A 19,521-nucleotide genomic window follows, 5' to 3' on the forward strand; every position below is an offset into this window, starting at 1 on the left:
TAGTTCAACTAAATCGCGGAACACCAAACGAATAATGCTCGTGGGTGCTCTTGAAATATATACGGAGGAGAGCGGGGACCCTGAGACGCAGGTTTTATTTTAAAACTTACTTCAGGATTCCCAACACTATTGTAAAATGACTAATATTTTAACAATAAATTTCATTTTCATTTCAAGATGATTTTCCGACATAGCATGTTTTAGCGGCTTTATGGAAATTATTAAGATCACAATCCGTTATCATAATTCCACACGTTACGTGTTTTGTATTTTGAATTTTGAATTTTATACTTTATATTGCAAAGAGGTAACGTTTGTGAGTTTGTGACGTTGTAAGGGGTAATCTACTGACCCGATTTGCAATATATTTCACCAATAGAAATCCACGTTATTGTGGAGTGTCATAGGCTGATATATAGCCTGAAACTCGGAAAAAATGGTCGAACGTAATCGTTTCTAACGAACGCTGCCTTAACGATGAGAGATATATGATTGAGTTCTATGTAAAAGTTGTAGACCTTGATAATGCTTACAAAAAAGTCCGCACGTACGTATAACCATTATATTTAAGTAGCAAAAAGTAGTATATAAAATACATATAGTAGTATTTATTTATATTTAAAAAAAAAATTAAAATCGTTAGGTTATGTTTATTGGTCATATTAAGAAAAAAAAAAAAAAAAAAAACATGAATTCTTATCAAAATAAGCAAACTAATAGTCTTAAGTATTTAAAACAAAACACTTTTCCCTTTTACTGCATATAATTTGTATAATGCAGCCTTAAAAATCTCATTTCGCAAAACATCTTTGAGACAGTGGACATAACGTCGCAAGTATATAATATGAAATATTATATACTTGCGACAAAGGGTTGCGACTTGCGTGAGTAGAGGTAACGATTGGAAATTAATAAACATAATAATGGTAGGTTCGAATTGCTAAACGAACAAATAAATTTATCATATATGCCGAGGCACTAATGGGGTCGGAGGGGCTTAGATAGATAAGGTGGGCGTAAGTAAGGCATAGAAGGAGACACATTTAATAACAATTATTAATTGTAAAGCCAACATGTCCTGAGGATGCTCCGGTTTCGGAGCGAAACGTGCGTAGAGGGTGCATTACCCAAGATCTGTTTGATGTGGAGTATAAAGATTGAAGAAATTACAAATCACACCATACAGATTCGTCTGCCTTACGCGGATTATAGCAAATTAGATTTAAATACTTGATAAGAATGTAATTGAATGAACATTGTAAAGACATAGTTTTTAAGAAATCTAATTTGCATGCCAATCGATGGCGATTGTAGCACTATTATAATATTGTACCTACCAACTATGTAACTGTATCTGCAAATAGAGAAATTGAAATTGAAATTATTCATAACAAAAAAAAAATATTCACAAGTCATCTTAGTACCAATAACACAAGCTACGCTTACTTTGGGGCTAGATGGCAATGTGTGTATTGTCGTAGTATATTTATTATTATTTATTAATATTCCACACAAGACCGATGCTAATCCTGTAAATACGACACACACTACTAAATCGCACGCACGTATCTAACAGAACGATACTTTCTTTGGGCGTGCTTATTTGATATTTCTATACAACTGTACAGAGCGGCGTCTTATGTAGAGTGATTATTATTAATTGATTTGCTTTGCAATGGATAAATAACATATTTATCCATTGCAAACAATAAAGTATTTTAAAGTTTAAAAAAAAAGTAATGTTTGTAGTTTAGGGTTAAAATTAAAACACGAAATAGGAAATTTATTTTATACGCCATAAGCCTGTCCAACGACAATGACCTAGTAGTGTGGTCGGTCATAACTAGATGGCGCTTTCACATATTTATTACTTAGGTCCATTATTAATTTCAAACCTTTAATGTTCCTACCTGAAAGCCCTGAAAGACGCTGTGGGTAGATTATGCACTGCTTATTTGCATATATGCTATGCCCGCCACTAGAGAGTACGGTCCACCAATTACTACTAATAAAAGATCCAAGATTAAAAGTATCGTCTACAAATATGATATGATTGAGACAAATTGAAAGGAACGAGACAATCATTATTGGACAGAATAAAAATTAAAAAAATTTATATACTTTGCAATTTTCACATACGGCAGAAGTGAAACTTCTGGAAAAAGAGAGATTGAGATGGATATAGAGCATCAGGAGTATAAGGATCAATTTAAGATTTATTAATTATTATTGAGCTTTAAAAGTATTAAATATTTTTTCAACAGTGAATAAATGTTCTAATTACTCTCTCCTATATATTTATGTATTAGTTTCTATATCGTGTAGCATTTTCGTTCCATCGAGATTCAAATCACAACTATTCGGAAGAAGTTTCACTTCAAAAGCCGTCCTAACTGTACTAACTAGCTAAACCTTAACAAACCTAACGATTGTTCAAAAAAATGAACACACAAGACAAGTTTACACAAGTTACCCGCAATCCCCTTTGACAAGTGAAGATGCAGTTTATGGTTGTAAAGAGCTAACCTTTAGGGGGTGGCAGGTTTATTAAAACCATACCCAATGCCGGATTAACCACGTAGCAAGAATAGCAATAGCTACGGGCCCCGCGCGAAAGGGGGGCGGAAAAGGGGGTTCCGCATATTTAATACCGCTCATCTCTGCCTGATTGACAGACAGACAGACACGCACACGCACACAGACATCGGCTATGGCAATTTATTAAACTATTAACTACCCACAAAATTGTAACCTATAGATAGCAAATACGTTTTGTATTTAAGATACGTTTATAAGTATTTAAATTACGTAATGAGTATTGAATTGTATTTTTACCACTTTATAATTAAGAATCCTTTGCCTAATCAGGCACTGACCATACCCCTAAACTATATGTACGCGACATCGTACCGTTACGCTAAATAGCTCTGTCGGCAGGGTGGTAACTGGCCACGAAACCCCAGAAAACACTGACCAGAGAAATTTCAGAAATTATAAATTCTAGATTGGCCTTGCCGGGGTTAAAGCGCGAGACCTCTCACATATAAGACTATGCTGCTCTCAACTGTGCCATTGAAGGAACTGACCTTTCTTATAATTGGACTGAGATGGGTGCAGGAATCTTGTACCAACACTTTCTGATTCGACATCTTTGTAGTGAACACAATACAACCCAAGTTTCCACTGAATCGAATTCTTTCTCAAAGTCTATCAACAATACCAAAAGTAGCCGGCTATACTCTTCGTACTTCTGAATCCACTGGCGAAGAGTTTATGATGGCGTATATGGCGAAAAGAACTAAGACAGGAAAAAAAAAATTATTAAAGCAACATAAAAGATAAAAAAAATAATGTTTAAATATGTAAATGTACATATATTTAAAAAGGATAAGTACTAGAAGGAGTTAGGGAAAGGCGTAAATAATAAAAAAAAATTTGCACTTGCCATGTGGTCATCACCCTTTCACTTCGGGTGTCGTAATATCCCCGATATTTCGGGAATATAAGGAATATGAAGAACGGGCTGCAGCTTTTTTTGTGCCACTGCTACCACCAACCCGTCTGCCCAGCGAGGTCATTATGGGCCAACCCTCCCGTTGGGAGACCTATAGTCCAGCAGTAGACTGTTATAGGCTATTGATTATATCACACTAAAATGCTATCGGACTCCGGCCAATCCATACGAATACGTACCGTCTACATCTACATCATTTCCCTCGTCGTCACTGGATTCGTCATCCGATAACTCTGAGATTGATCTAAAAAAGATTATAGAAAAGTGTTAAATTTACTAATGTTTGTCTGTTTGTTTATTTGAAATCGAGAATTTTTTAAACTGATATACTGACTTTAATTATTTAATTCTTTATGTAAGAAACGTGTAACGGAATTGCGAAATACTGTTGAAGGGTGCATATTTCATAAGGAATCCCTGTCAAAAGAAGCATTCAAAAGATTCTAAATGTTTACTTGTGACAACCCTATTGAATATAAAAGACTGACACGTGCTTAGTACCTCAGTATGCGACGCGTACCTAATGAAGTGACAGGAGTAACTTGATTTCACTTATGAATTTGATGTAAGGGCTGTACCTATACGGTACTAGACGTTGCCTGCTATAAATATTTGGCAAAAATAATTCAGTTTAGGTTTTGTTCTAAAGTTACTTTTACAGTTAGGCTCCTAGCTTCAGTTTTAAGTTAAGGTTTAACTAATAGTTGTATTTTCCTGCTACACAAACACCCTTGATGACAAAACTATTTATTTGAATGAGAATTAATAATGCGATACTAATAGAACACACTTTCTTCTATTCTACTCTCGATTCTACCGGTGATCTACTAAATACTTGAACACAAAAGCTGCTATTACTACCTAACTATGATCAATCATGATAGATTCCCTCGCGGAATTTTTTGAAGGTAATGATAAGTACTTTTATAAAGTTGTACATAATATTTATGCATCATCAATAGTTTTAACAGCGCACGCCACGTTATGAATTTCATATGCAAAATTTGGCTACTTTTGGTTAGATTATTGCAAAAATCTTAAGGAAAAGAAAGAGTTCTACTATAGAGTGGGTATAATAAGTACTCACGGTATGAGGCAGGGTAGGAGCAGAAGTTTGAACGCCTTGTAGGTCCTAGAGAGAACCGGCTCTTTGCGGGCTGCAAACTCGTTTCCCAGGACCACTACATGTTTTGTATCATCATCTGCGGGCAAGGAATGAGAGAGGGCTGTTGACATCCCAAACTACTTGTAATGACTTGAAATCCTATTTACGCGTGTTTGTCAACTTTTCTTCCAAGACCTTAAAATCTTCCAAGGTCGTTTTCAAGTAAGTAACGCCTAATCAAAGATTCCCAGGCTTTCACCATTCGATTTACGCTAGGCAACTCATCAACCTAACCTTACTTGTCTATGGTGTCACAAGGTATTTTGTGTTTGTATTATCATATTTTTCTTTTATTTTTTGGTACGGATTTAAAGTTATTAAATAAACAGAATTTATATTTTTTTCGTCTTTCAAGTGTCAGTTGATGAGTTCCCTAAACATTATGCACCGCCGAATAGGTGTCGTAACTTAAGATGGGACCTAACGTCGTAAGTCGTTATCTAAGAGTTGGTGAAGCGTTTTTCGCATTACCCTACTCATAAAGCACCCGTTTTAAGCGTTTCCTAGGTGAAGAGAAAACAGGCATGATTTATTCTTGTCATTTCAGTTGAACTTATGATTTGGGTAATGAGTAGAGAAAAAACATTTCACCAACTCTTAGATGATAACAATTGTTGAACGTTTGTGAATGCTTAGGAATCTCGTTAGATTAGGGATTAATTATTTAGGCATTACCTTGTACGTCTTTAGTGAAAACGGACAATATGTTGCGGTGTGAATTATTGCTCAGGTCTCTGGTGTAAATTATTTTCATGACAACGTAAACGATAATTCACACCCAAGCTTTTTATCGTTTATTAATCCATTGTACTAACTAGACTTTCCTAAGAGCCTACTTTTAATACAAACTTTGTACTTTTAGAAGACTTCGCCAAAATGTCAACTCGTTGTTTTTTTTTAAATTGTACGCAATTTTCTTTAAACGAATTATTAGTTTTATGTAGCCCAGTACATTGCACTGAAATGTATTCTTAGGGCATAAACTGCGTTAAGCGTGTGCACGCACGTGAGCACGTCGCGGGCCACGCTTCTGGTGCACGCACGTGAGCACGTTCGCGTGCTTATGCGCGGGCATCGGCGCGTGCATCCGCGTACGCAGTTTTCTCAGTACAATTTTGACGTTGGAGGTGTACAGTCGAATAAGTAATAATGGATAAATTAATGTTGTATTATTTATCAAGACGACGGCGACGACGAATTGCCAAAAAAAGACGCCAGCCAGTAAGCCCGTTCGTTGAATCTAGGTTACTGTGCGGGGAATTCGTGGTGAAGTTTGGTATATTAAGAAAAAATGAAAGGTTTTTTTTCAAATATTTTAAAGTTTCATTACAAGTCTATGATGAATTATATTCAAAACTGGAGCCCTATTTGAAGACTAACAATCTACGATTGAAATCTACGTCAATCGTATCACCAATGGAACGATTTGCAATGACATTGCGGTAAGTAAAGACATTTCGATATTAATAATCATCTTTATTCATGTAAAAAAACAGTCATTATTTAACAAAAGTTTAGAACACTCATATTTTTTGCCAATTTATGTAAGTCACATTACTGTTTAGCCACATCAAGCAAGAAAGAAGAAGAAGTTCTTATTGTTTCGGCAGTGACACCTGAATATGGCTTAAAATGTTTTTCTTGATGTGGTTCACGGACCGAAACACATAACCGCACACTTATTAATCATCATATTAATCACAGTTTCTTATATTTATTAATTATATTTTGTTATTTCTAAATTACACAGTTTTATCTTTTTCGTTTTTTTTTATCTATACCTACTTATTCACTTATTTTTTTATATACTTAATCACAACAGTCATCACAGTGTCTTGCATAAACGCTACGTTACAATTAGTCATTGATTATTCATTTGAAATACACTAATAAAATCACAGGTTCAAGTTTAAAATAAAAAAACACAATAACAGTTAAAACAGTACAATAAGTCTAAATGTCTTAATTATAATAATATACCTACCTTACAAAGTATTAATTATAATGACGCATATTGATTGCAAGTTTTTACATATGAATATTTCCCTTATTAATTATTCCCTTCTATTACTAGATCGGGTACTAATATTATTTTAAATTCTTATTTATCATCACAATCATAATCACAGTTTACTACATAAAAGATTAAATTTAAGAAGAGGACATATGAAGGAGCAATGTTATGAGTAGGTTCAAAAAAAAGGTCCATTAAGTAAAAAAGGGGTCTATTGATACACTTTTTTATTTGACCCCAAAATAGGGTTTAAGATAAAAGTGTCCGAATCGACCCCGTTTCTTTCCTTATGAACATGACACCTCAAGGCTTGTAAACTTTTGGCGAATGCCCTTGTATATCATAATAATTGCACATGAGACCAGAAAAATATAAATATAAAATTGCGCTTTTTACTAACTTAAATAGTTCTTCATGTTCTTCTCTTTCTTTTGTTCTTAATAATTAAACAGTCTTAATCAAATCTTCAAAGTCTTTCTTGTTACCTATTTATTCATTGTTCGTATCTGATCTTACATTTAAGGATTCTAAATCATTCGTTACCGTATTTTGCGTTAATGAAAGGTCATCAATGGTAATAATCATTTCTTTTTCAATATCAATTAAAGCTTGTAATACTTTCGTACGAAATAATAATTTTTTAAAGCAACTCAATTTTTTTACAGTTGGTAATAATGACTTAAAAAAATTCAAGTCTTCGTCCATATTATCTGCAGTGTTATTCTTCACGTAATTTAACAACTCTAATTCGAAATCAGTTGGCGATTCGCACTTACGTTTCTTGGAAGATCGTGTTTCTTTGGTAACGCTGGAGCTGGTGCTAGGTACATTAATCAAATCTTCTTCAATAATCGTATTATTTTGTGAAGTTCTCGGTGACGCGTTTTGCTCTACTGACTGATTAAAATTGTCTGCCGATTCTTCTCCTTGAGTATTCGAGTTTGAATCTAAAAATGACAGCATGTTATAGTAAACGTATGTTTTATTTGCCCTGGAACCGGAGCCTGATTTAAGTTTTTTTTTAGTAGACCTCACTCTTATATAAGTGTCTCTTGCAGTTTTCCATCTTTGCTGCAGCTTTTTCACTGAAACAATAACACAGGTATTTTATTTTATTACAGATATTTAGTTAGTGGACATACCTTCGTCGATATTCATCTGGCGTATCAGACAGGACTAACCACGGTCAGAAAAATAGTAACAGAAGTTTGTCAAATTATAATTGAAAGGTTAAAGGAAGAATGTATACCAAAATTTTCCCGTGCGCTATGGGTAGAGACTGAAAAAGGTTTTTTAACGCAAGCCCAGTTTCCTAACTGCATAGGTGCAATAGACGGAAAACATATACGCATTATAAGACCTCCACATAGTGGTTCCCTCTATTACAACTATAAGCATTACTATTCTATTGTACTGCTTGCAATGTGTAACGCCAACTATGAGTTTACCTATATAAACGTGGGAGTGCAGGGTAAAGAATCTGACTCCGCAATTTTCACACAAAGCCGATTGTACGAACAAATCAACAATGACTTAATAGATATTCCTCCTGCCAAAGCATTGCCCGTAATACACAATGATAAACCAACCAACATTGCTGCAACCGCAGCTTTGCCCTATATTATTGTAGGAGATGAAGCATTTGGGTTATCTAGCCATGTCATGCGGCCATATGCTCGAGCTCTCGATTTAAACTACAAAAAAAAAATATTCAATTATAGGTTAACGAGAGCGCGACGTTATATTGAGTGTACATTTGGTATCATGGCTAATAAATTTCGCATACTCCATCGTCCATTGAACGTTGGAAAAGACAAAGCAATTTGTTTTCTTAAAACAATTTGTATTTTGCATAATTTTATAAGATCAAGAAGTCAAATTAATGACTTTCATGATATTGTCATTATACCAGACCATATACGTTCAGTTCGGGGGTTAATTGGAAATACCCACAGAGATTCGTATACATTACGCGATAGCTTCGCAGATTATTTCGTTGCAGACGGACAGCTGTCATGGCAAGATCGCAGTATTTATTGAAGGCTTTTTTATAATTTATGTACATTCAATAATTGAATTTTCACGGTTTTTTACCACACATTTTTTATTAACATAGCAGGCATATTTTGACAGCAGCATAGCAGACATTTTATACCTAATGATTTTATTTGTTAAATTCATCGGATGTAACCAGTTGCGCCGCCATGACAGTCGAAAATTATAAGAAATTCAGTATTCTTACATTAAATAGGTAAAATGTTATGTAATTACGCATAAAATGAAACTTTTTTTCTTTCATTACACATCCAGTGATGTGTAGTTTGTACAGTGTCTAAAAACACAAGTAGGCATCTTTTTTACTAAAATATTATTGGTACTCAAACACATGTAGACGCGACACCGATTGGAGCGTGACTAACTGCATGGTAGGCAATTACCTTCCATTGCTCTTGCCTTTGAAAGCGGGCGTATAACTAATCTAGTTATATAAAATCATAGGATGTAACCAAATAACTTAGATTGTTGTAAACTAAAGTTGAGAGATGTCAAAGAAAAACCTACAAAACTACAAAACGCACGCTTATTTTACAAAGTTACTAGCCCAATTCTAAAACCAATATAATAAATATTTTAGTTGATAATTGTTTTATTTATTTACCTACCGATCCACTGTTTCTGCCCTAAAATGATTTTGAACCCTAAATACACCGATAGTGTGAAGTAGTGTGAAGCTCGCAGTCGTGAACATACTGGTTGTCTCGTGACGCGCAAAATGGCGGCGACCGCGTGGCCGAAAGAAAGAACTTTGGAATTTATCGAGCAATAATTATATAAAACCATACCAATATTATGGGACATTGTTCACACGAATTTCACAATGTTCAGAAATACGCAGTATCTCTGCACTAGTTTTGAATATAAGCATGATTTTATATTTACATAGGTAAATTATTGTAAATATTCCGAGTTTTAATTTTATAGTTGGATTAATTGTTGAAAACATTTAATTGACACAAATACAATTGAAATAACTAATTATATATAACTAATTGCATAGATTATTAAAAATAAAAATTAGGCGCAAAGAATAGTTTACCTAACCTACGTTATTATAAAATAAAAAAAGAGTGTAGGTACTTACCTTGTATGTTTTTTTCTGCTTCACTCCAGTCATCAAAATTTTCAAACAGTACTTTACAAATGTCTAGCCATGCTTTTGATTTAGCGTCCCGGTCTTTAAATATTTCGCTTGATTGGTCCCATATGGCAGGACGACACTGAACTTCAACAATTACCCTTTCTGTATCAAAATTTGTCATTTTTTGTTATGGGCCGGGCACGCGCGTGCGGTCGGTTCGAGATAGCGCTGTCAACTGAACAAGCACGCGCGTGCACCCGCTAGCGGGCTTCGCGCGTGGACCCGTCCAACGTGATGCGTGATCACGTCGCGTGCATGCGTGCCCCATTGCACGGAAGTATCACGCGACGGGCTCACGAGCGTGTGCACGCGCATGGGCACGCGCGGGTCGTTTTTGTATGGACACGCGAGAGGCACGCTTAACGCAGTTTATACCCTTACTTGTACCTTACTTGGGGCTTAGTACCCCTCTCAAAGTAGCTTTATATATTTACAGAGGTCAATTTTCTTTAAACGAATTATTAATATTGTGTAGCCCAGTACATTGCATTGAAATTTATTCTTACTTGTACCCCTTGGGCTTAGTACCCCTTTCAAATGAGCTTTAAATATTTACCGAGTTCAAAAATGCGGTGCACTGTCACAGGGATTTCCCAGGGCCGGTTCCACTCCAACAGGCACTGCAGCGCGTCCTCACTCACCACGTACTGTGCTTTATTCTCGTACCCGAAATCGGCTAGATACTCGTGAATGTCGGTCAGCAGCAGGGTCGATACCGAATTTAAATCTGCAAATTTATTTTTATTCAACTTCTCACTTGCTGGTAAGTGAATATGCAGTCTAAGATGGTAGCGGGCTAACCTGTTAGGGGTAGGCGGTTTTATTAAATCCATATCCCTAATCGAACCGACCGATCCAGGGACTTCCAACTTATAAGACTTCAGAGCGTACCACGTCAGGGAGGTCGTCAATATATCTATATATAATATTATTATCTTCTTTACCCTCTTATCAAATTCAAAGTTCAATTGTAAAATGTTTTATTCATGTAGACCTATTACAGGCACTTATACAGCGTACAACAAACACACATGTAAAACAAACTAAAGCTAGAACAACTCTTAACAAACTTAGCCGGGGTTATTAATTGTTTTCTGGTAAAAAAAAAAAAAACTTTATTTAGCTATGATGACGTTCATCGAAATTCATACGCAACTTTTTTTATCATTCCTTAATATTTGGATTTTTCGATGAGCTTACGTTACATATTTGAACTTTTTAAGAGACATAGCAAAGGTTTTCTGGTAATTTGTTATTAAATGGTATGCCCCTAGAATGAATTTCTAGTTTTATGTAGCCTAGCAAACTGCACTAAAAGTTTATTTTTACTTCTAATATTGATCTTGTGTCAGTCGACTTTCTTTTGTAATTTTGTTATATTTTTATATACATAAATTAAATTTTCAAATATCGCTACCTGCAGGTTCAATTGGGGTAACTGACAAAACACAATGTTGCAGGAGAAGCATTTAATGTTTTTTTTCGTCTTTAATCGATCATAACTTTTTTTCTATACTACCTTTTTTTCATTTTCTTTTATAAAAATGCTTAGAATACGGTGAATTTCTGGCTAAAATGTAAATAATATCCAAAGAAACTCTATAATAGAAAATAAATTTCAGTTACACCAATTTTTTTTTATACTATTGACAGTTACGCTACATTCAGCATAAAAACTTTAAAACAATTCAGGTCAAAATGATGTAAAGACAGTTGTAAATCAAAATATGATTTAATCGTTTTAATGTAAGAGCCTATATGTGTAACAGGTTACTGTCTATTTTAGTTAAATTGTCTATTTTAAAGTTTATAAAAATGTAGAGAAGAACAAAATAAAAACCTGTTGCTTTTTACACTAATTTTTCTTAGATCCTAATAATGTTAATTTTGTAATAAGAATTAAGATTTATAATGAAATAAAAACCTCTTTTAATCAACACTATATTTATTGCGAAACATCAACAAAAATCTAAAAAAATAGTAACCAAAGTAATCAACTGGCTAGACAGAGTCAACAGAGGAGTCATCTTCGTCCGTTTGATTGAGTGTGTCTTGTATTTTCTTAGCATAGGGTAGATTAGTAAAATCCCCATGATATCTGCTAGGGATAACACCATCATTGCATAGCTTTGTCAAATCTTTATATTTGATTTCTGATATGGCCAATCTTTTTTTATAAAGGGGTTTCAATTGTTGGAATTCCTTTTTTAATTTTATTTCTAACGTCTCATTAGAAGCTGATGGTGCAGTATCCTTTTCCTTCAATTTTCCTTTCCCTTTTCCTTTACCCTTTCCTTTTATTACACCCTTTCCTTTTGGCTTAAAATAATTATCAAATAATTTAATTTCATGAGTGGTCGCATCAGGTTTCATAGAATGTTTAGTTGTAAACGTGTTTACATCCTTTTTCTTCATTGTAGCAATTCTAATTTTCGATGTATTTAATTCCTTTGTACAATTAGAAAAGCATTCCTGCGTCACTGTGTCCCAGTCGATAAAATCAGTAAATTCAAGAACGTTTACATTGTAAGGACGAGGATTTTTCCGGGCCGATTCTATATAACTTGACCATTGTGTAGGGCTCCAAACAATTATTTTTCTTACTTCACGTTCTATTACAGAGTGCATGCTATCTACAGGCATATAGCTATGTCCCGGTAGCAGGTAATTAATTTGAATGACTTCAATATTTTTAGATACCGTCAAAAAACCTTTAAAAATCGAAAGTATGGTTTTATTACGATTTTGTCCGCTACAACAATCGCAATAAAAGATAACTTTTTTTATTCCTCTTTCGTCAACATTTTGCAGATACTTATAAATACAAGAACCTATCTCTTTTGCGCCTCGTTTCCCATCACATTCACCCCATGTGTAACAAAAACCATTTTGAGTGGAGCTTTCATAAATCGTAAAGTTGAAAACTGTAAATTTTCGCGTGTAGTAAAGTAAGATGTTATCACCATGGGGTGTATTCAAAACCTTCTGTAAATCAAAGCTTGATACTATAGTCTCCTTGTCTATCAGATGCAAACTTTGATGACATTTGAATCGTTCGTATGTTGCTTCTTTTTCTTCGATGTGAGCCTTAATAATTTCGGAATCCATATTGACTTTATTTTCATTATGATCGTTTTCGTATTTGGTACAAATTTTGCATTTATCTTTCTTTGGTACGTGGACAGTAACATTGTTGTATTCCGTTTTGAAAAAATCTTTGAATTTTCGCTCACCTAGATAGTTTTCCTGATTTTCTTCGCATTTTTTTTTGTATAAACGATAAAGGTTAGTTGTATTCTTATACTCTTGTGGTAAATATAATTTGCTTGATTTTTTCCGACAATAATGTGAAGGAAGATATGGAAGAGATTCAATGTAGTGCTTTGCTGAAGCTATCACAGACTCATCATACTTTGGATTGCTCGATTTCTTTCGACTTTCTGCTTGAGAAAGTCCTTCTTGAACATTACCTATAGTATAAAGTAAATAATTTTGTCCAATATCTAAGGTTTTTAGTATAAATTTTTGACACACCTGTCTTCTGCCCTCGCCTTCATTTATGTAGTATTCGTAAGTAAACTTTCTTTTGCTGTCGATCACGCCTTTTTTTGGTCTATTAACCGGAACTCGTAAGGCACATTGTACCAGCCAATCTTTTTTTCTTTGAGAATTCAAATTCCAAAAATAATCAAAAATACTTTGTCTCCTTTCCTCGGTGATTTCAAAACAATTCCTGGGACATTTTGTAGGCTCGCAGGGATTTGCCTTTAATGTTTTTTTCTCTACAAGCTTTCCAGACGAAGTCTCATAACTGTCACCTTTTTCTCGTTTCATTCTCCTAATCTTCCTTTTATTTTCCACTTTTCTTTTCTTAAATTGTACAGTTCCTTCCAATGGTTTGTCAATATTTCTTTTCTTTTGTAATTTCTTTCTCTTATTTGTAGGTTTAGTATGTTTTGGGTCATTTTCAGAGTTAGATGACGACATGTTATCGCTTTCTTTGCCGGACCATAGATCTGAGCTTCCAGAGGAAAAATCTTCGCCTTGAGCAACATTAAGTTTGTCATAACATTCATCGTCTGATATAAAATCAATGTGTTCTTTTTTTAACTTAGGGAGTTCCTGTATACATTTTCTTTTGCGAGATTTTTTAATATCAGGCATTCGATTTTTATTTGTATTGCTACTAGAAGGAGTAGGTAAGTTCAATGTTCCTAATTTTTTTAAGGAAGATGAGTCCGATATTTCATCACAGGCAGTTTCAGGTACTATAACCTGTACTGGGATATCTGCAGCAAGAGATACAGGTGAGTCCACATTCATACCATCTGTACAGGAAGTTGCAGGGACTATATCCAGCACTGAAATATCTGGAGAGTGAGCTTTAGGTATGTCCATGTACATAATGTCTGCACAAGAAGTTGTCGGTACAAAGTCTAACAATGAGGGAGATGAATGAAGACCCAAAGCTTTGTTATCACCGCGAGGAGTTGCATGGTCTGTGCACAAAGTCTCAATCTCAATGGCAGTGCAAGAAGACACAGGTAGAGCCAAAGCCTTAATATCAGTGTAAGAGGTTGGAGATACTGTATCTAAAGGTGCAATATCTGTGGACTGAGATGTAGGTAAATCAAAAGCCATAACGGGGGCGCAGGCAGATTTAGAGATATCCAAACCAAGTTTGCAGAATGATGTATTAGGTATGTTCGAACATTCATTAAAGGTCACTATTTGATTAACATTTTGTGAATATTTTTTTGTTTCTTTTAAGGGCAACACATCGTTTTTGTTACAACGTTTTACACTGTCATTTGAATAAAGTTCACAGTATTTCTTTTCATTGAGTTTAGCAGTCAAAATATTATCAACGTTTTCAACAGAAACAATGTTAATTTTCTTTTCTGTTTCAGATGACTCGGGTATATTATTACTCTTAACGAGATCACTATTATTAGAATCATTAAAAAATGAGTGAGACATTTCTAGACATAGAGTTGACGTGTTAAGAATATTGCTGCTGTCACTACTACTATAATTCACAACTGCTTCCTTTTGTTTTTTAATTTCCACAGTATCATATGACTGAAATGTTGAAATATCTGATTCATTGATATCTACAATAATATCTGTAGCTGACGAGTTCAAATTGCTCTCAATTGAGTCACGAGAATTATGGGATCTGAAAGCGAAAAAACATTTGAGTTAATCAAATAAGGACCACGTATTTTTTAATATTAATGTGTTGGGAGCCATTAGCTTATTGAATTTGAAGCAAGTATACTTACTTTTTTGCTAAAAATGACTGCACGTCGAGTTTTATACATTCTGTATCACTTTGATCAATTATATCAGCTGACGAGTTTTGGGAGTACGAGTATTCCTTATGGTTTTTTACAGATTCGGATCTGAAAATAAGGGAAATAAATAATGTAATTTATTTTGGCATAGCGAGCTCTTTTTTCATGTTCTAAATACGAGTACCTTCAAATATTATTTAAAAATAATTATTGATTACCGGAAACTTGTTGATCGCTCTTCGTACCTATTTTTATTAGTTAGACAACAAACAATATCGATTACTCTCAGAGAACAGTCCTTACAACTTCTAGCAGTACTGGATAAAAATTACTGTAATGTTAACGTATTAAAAATACCCAGATAGGTAGGATTTCGGAGTCAATAATCAGATTCCAGGGACTGATTTTGGAAGCGACTGATTAGGTTTGTATTTTAAAATATTATTTCTAAATAAAATCGTGTGAAAATATTTAATAACGGTACTCTGATGTTTTTTATAATCTACCATTAATTTAAATGGTCTGCATAAGTGTAAAGTCTTCCAGATTTGAATCCCGGCCGGGGTAAGTAAGTAACTATGTTTGATGGATATTAATAGGGATTTACCAATTTAACTATCATTAATTATCTATGTCCATAATACGGATACCTAGATAATTGTTGTACCCAACCCTTACAAGAACACACGACGTTAATAATTACAATATTAATAGTTTCAATCTTGAAATATTAAGAACTTACCTTTCTATTTCTGCCTTTATTCTTATCAATTCCTGTTTACGCTGCAGTAATTGTTTTAAATTATTAAATTTTTCCATTTTGCACACCGGTAACAAACAACTACACCGAAAAACAAGTCAGCGCCAACTAATCGCGCCACTAACACCAAAAAGCGTGCGCGCCTGTTGTAAATAATGTCATTTGTCTCCTTCACACTCATTGCGTGTGAGGGAGACAAATGCCGAAGTGCCGCTTGGCTCGTGTGGCGCTTTACTTACAACCAGCCATCATTGGTGTAGGTAGGTATTCTGAACAGATATATTTAGTAAAACAGGGTAAAGGGCAAACTTATTAACTTACTTACCTGCAAATTGGTGTAACTGTCACTATAGTTTGGGCCCAATTGGTGTAACGTTGGAAGTAATGAATTAATAGTAAGGTAAAATAAGTTTAGTGACATTTAATCGGATAGTGCAGATAATATTTTGGTGTATCCGTAGGGAATTTCTTTATTCATCTTAAATAAAAATGTAAAAGCAATGTTTTTTCGGTTACATGCATTTGTAAATACTTTATTTACTACCATTATAAAAATACACGAATTTAACCGGCAAAAATGAATCAAATGTTTATTACCTCAAAATTTTAATAGAAATGTGAAAAGTACATATCCAAAAAAAGTAAGGTATCTGCATATTTTTAAAAGATCGAGTTTTTTTAAATATAACATTCGAAAGAGCAGAAAAATCTTAAAAAAACTGTATACTTAACTCATTTTACGTGTTTTGTCGGTTACCCCAATTGAACCTGCAGGTGACGATATGTGTTGATTATTTTAACTTATTTCAATGTATCTATTAAAGACTCTCTTGGGCCCATTGTATGCATTGCACGTACAGCGTCTTCTGCAGTACAAAAATAGAATCAATATCAGCAGCATTATTACCCCATAATAATATATTTTAGGACATAATGCTGTAGTAAATAAAATTCACAAGCCTGGCATTCATCAGCTCTCTTAGTACCCAAAACACAAGCCAAGCTAATTTTGGGGCTAGATGTAAATATAGTTGTAGTATGTAAATATTTTTTTGTTTTCTTTAACAAGGATTTTCATTTAAAGTTCTTTTGTTTGTTTCGAACACATTGCATGGCTATTAAAGTCGAGGATAATCGTCATTACCGGCTTACTACAGAGGTCTCCTTTAAGAATTGAGAAAAGTTCAGGCCGTAGTCCAACACGCTAAACCAATAGTGAATTAGTAGGCTGCGCCTATAAAAACATTATGTAGAACTATAAGTCATAGACGTAGTTTTCTATTACTGTTCTAGCAAGCGCGAGAAAAAACGCACATAGCTCCGAAAGTTACAAGGGATTGAACTCGGGCTCCCCGAGAGGAAAGCCGAAGTTTAAGCCATAGCCCATCACTGCTGTCATTCGAAAATAAATAATATCCACTGTTTTAGACGACAATTAAATATGGAAAAGGAATTACGTTACGGGTTGCAGCAGGCAGATTTTTTCAGAAGTTTAGGGGTGAGAGGAGGGACATATAAACTTACATGGCAATATGAATCTGCAGGGATGCTTGGTGCACGGCTCGGGTAAACTGTACGTCTTTATGATGCAAGTCTTCTTTCTGATCAGCCTGCGCTCTAACTGAGGTAATGATTGTATGTCCACCTGTGAAACAATGAGAGGAGTTTAAACAATAACATTCGTTGCATTCGTCATATCGCAGGACATAATCATTAACGCCGACCACTGGACATCCATTGCTCGAAATTGGCTCTTTTAAGGAATCCAAGATCCTGCAGCACAGGCACGACACAAAAATTGAACGGGAACATGGTATAGGAGAAGTTTACGTCCTTTATTACACATATATTATTTGGATATTATTTCCACTTGTGCGCAGATTCTCTGGGATTTGATAAAGCTGTGGGAGAAGATAAATTTTTATTCTTTCCCCGGGGAGATTATTGTCTTCTGTCCATGATAGCCGTGCTGGGCGTGGGGCATGATCGTGACGTCATCTGTAGAAGAAACTTACCGTTATGATTTCCTTATCCAAGATCATTTCAAAGGCGTTGCTGTTCTTCTTCTCCAGCGATAACAGTGCGACCCTCTCGTACGTCTTGGGGAACGATCTCATCTCAAAAGCTCGCATCTTAAAAATCGCTTCGTACACCTTCTCGACCTCAGGCTTGGGGTGCAAGGCCCGGACGCAGTGGTTGTTGGTCCACAGTTCTTTTGCCCATGCGATGAACTCCTTTTGCTCGTTCTCATATCGTGTTTTCAATGCCTGGCAGACAGACGAAACATTAATATCGATACAAAGAACCTTATTACTGAGCACATAAAGTTCATAATCGCGCGAGACAACGTAACGTGTAGTTATTTACCGTGTTTGTACCGAATACCTACGCAACAATAAATTAATTCCGTTGATAGAAACGTTAGAAACATAACTAGAAACGTTTCTAGAACGCTCCTTTATCGTTCCTTTTGTTTAAGATTTCCGAGTATAGACGGTTCTAGACCTCCGAAGTGGTATAAAAGCGGGCATCTAACGCGACTGAGGCAGTCGCCTCTGAGAGCGAAGTGAAGTAAGAAAAAAGTTTTGTTTAACTTTTGTGAAACAAGTGGTAATTGTGGAGCCTATTAAGAGAAAATTGAAATGTTCCAAGAGTCATCTGGTGTTGTTACTAGAAATCTTTAAACCCTGCTAAACAAGCGGTTGCCCGCGACTTCGTCAGCGTATAATTTCTGACATGTAAAATTTTCAAAATAAAAACCAGTCACGTTGAGTTTAGACAATCCTGCCGCATAATCCCCTACCGTAAATAGATAGTTACATATATGGGTTATCTGATAAGACATTGCTGGTTTCCGACCAACTTGTCTTGTCGTTGGGAAATTGTCATTGTACACGACGCGTAGTTGTCAAGCACATGAGCTTGTAAATACACGGGAATACAAAGTCAAAAATATCCTTATTCGAAAAGGCAAGTAAGTCCATAGGTGGCAGTTTATATACGTACATTACATGAGAAGTACACGGTAGTGAGATTATGGCGATAACCATATTCGTGAACTTAAAACTAAAGCTACGAAGGTTCCAAATGCTTCCTTGTCTAAGAATAAGACCACAACAAACTTAGCCGGATGTTAATTTTTTGTTATCACCATCTCACATTGTCATTTAAAATTATTATAAGAGGTTAGAGCAATAACTCACACCCAAGCTCTTTTATCGATTACGCAGTCCTTTATACTATAATAGGACTTTTCTAAAAGCTTACGTTTAATACAAACTTTAAACTTTTTAACAGACATCTCCAAGATGTCAAAACCACACTCTTCTGATCGCAACAATGCTGCTCGGCGGCAGTGATAAGCAAAGCGGTAGTACTTCCCTGGGACTCTACTACTAAACATTACCATTTAAACTAGCAGCAGAAAACAAGCAGATTATCTTTTCTTCCTATAGCATGTCAGCGATAGATGTGATGGTTCAAGAGATTTTTTATGCAGCGTTACCTGCATATTATACTAAACTAGCTGGTGCCCGCGACTTCGCGTTTGATTTTGTTTTTTGATGTGGCAT

At 35.0% G+C, this 19,521-nt stretch overlaps 3 protein-coding genes across 6 annotated transcripts in view; 1 reads left to right on the forward strand and 2 right to left on the reverse strand.

Annotated features, from left to right (window-relative positions):
- Window positions 1-19,521, reverse strand: part of LOC120635958 — a 37,512-nt gene that overhangs the window by 12,544 nt on the left and 5,447 nt on the right. For all 3 annotated transcript variants that reach the window (XM_039907165.1, XM_039907166.1, XM_039907167.1), the window contains exons 4-8: window positions 17,965-18,216; window positions 17,474-17,594; window positions 10,449-10,619; window positions 4,602-4,716; window positions 3,694-3,758 (exon numbers count right to left, since the gene is read on the reverse strand). In XM_039907165.1, coding sequence (XP_039763099.1) covers window positions 3,694-3,758; window positions 4,602-4,716; window positions 10,449-10,619; window positions 17,474-17,594; window positions 17,965-18,216 — 724 coding nt within the window. The remainder of the gene's footprint in view (window positions 1-3,693; window positions 3,759-4,601; window positions 4,717-10,448; window positions 10,620-17,473; window positions 17,595-17,964; window positions 18,217-19,521) is intronic.
- Window positions 5,660-9,335, forward strand: LOC120635959. Of its 2 annotated transcripts, none has more exons than XM_039907169.1 (2): window positions 5,660-6,121; window positions 7,815-9,335. In XM_039907169.1, exons 1-2 carry the CDS (start codon window positions 5,829-5,831, stop codon window positions 8,731-8,733), a joined length of 1,212 nt encoding a protein of 403 aa, XP_039763103.1. In that variant the 5' UTR covers window positions 5,660-5,828; the 3' UTR covers window positions 8,734-9,335. The 2 variants fall into 2 exon arrangements, 1 of the variants encoding a protein (XP_039763103.1); XR_005659321.1 differs by having other exon boundaries at window positions 6,056-6,121; window positions 7,359-9,335.
- LOC120635960 lies at window positions 5,993-10,261 on the reverse strand. Its single transcript, XM_039907170.1, has 2 exons — window positions 9,836-10,261; window positions 5,993-7,778 (listed from the first exon to the last, which is right to left on the reverse strand). The coding sequence occupies exons 1-2, from the start codon at window positions 10,011-10,013 to the stop codon at window positions 7,183-7,185; spliced, it is 774 nt and encodes a 257-aa protein (XP_039763104.1). The 5' UTR covers window positions 10,014-10,261; the 3' UTR covers window positions 5,993-7,182.

Source organism: Pararge aegeria, chromosome Z (genome assembly GCF_905163445.1).
Source record: "Pararge aegeria chromosome Z, ilParAegt1.1, whole genome shotgun sequence".
NCBI lineage: Eukaryota > Metazoa > Arthropoda > Insecta > Lepidoptera > Nymphalidae > Pararge > Pararge aegeria.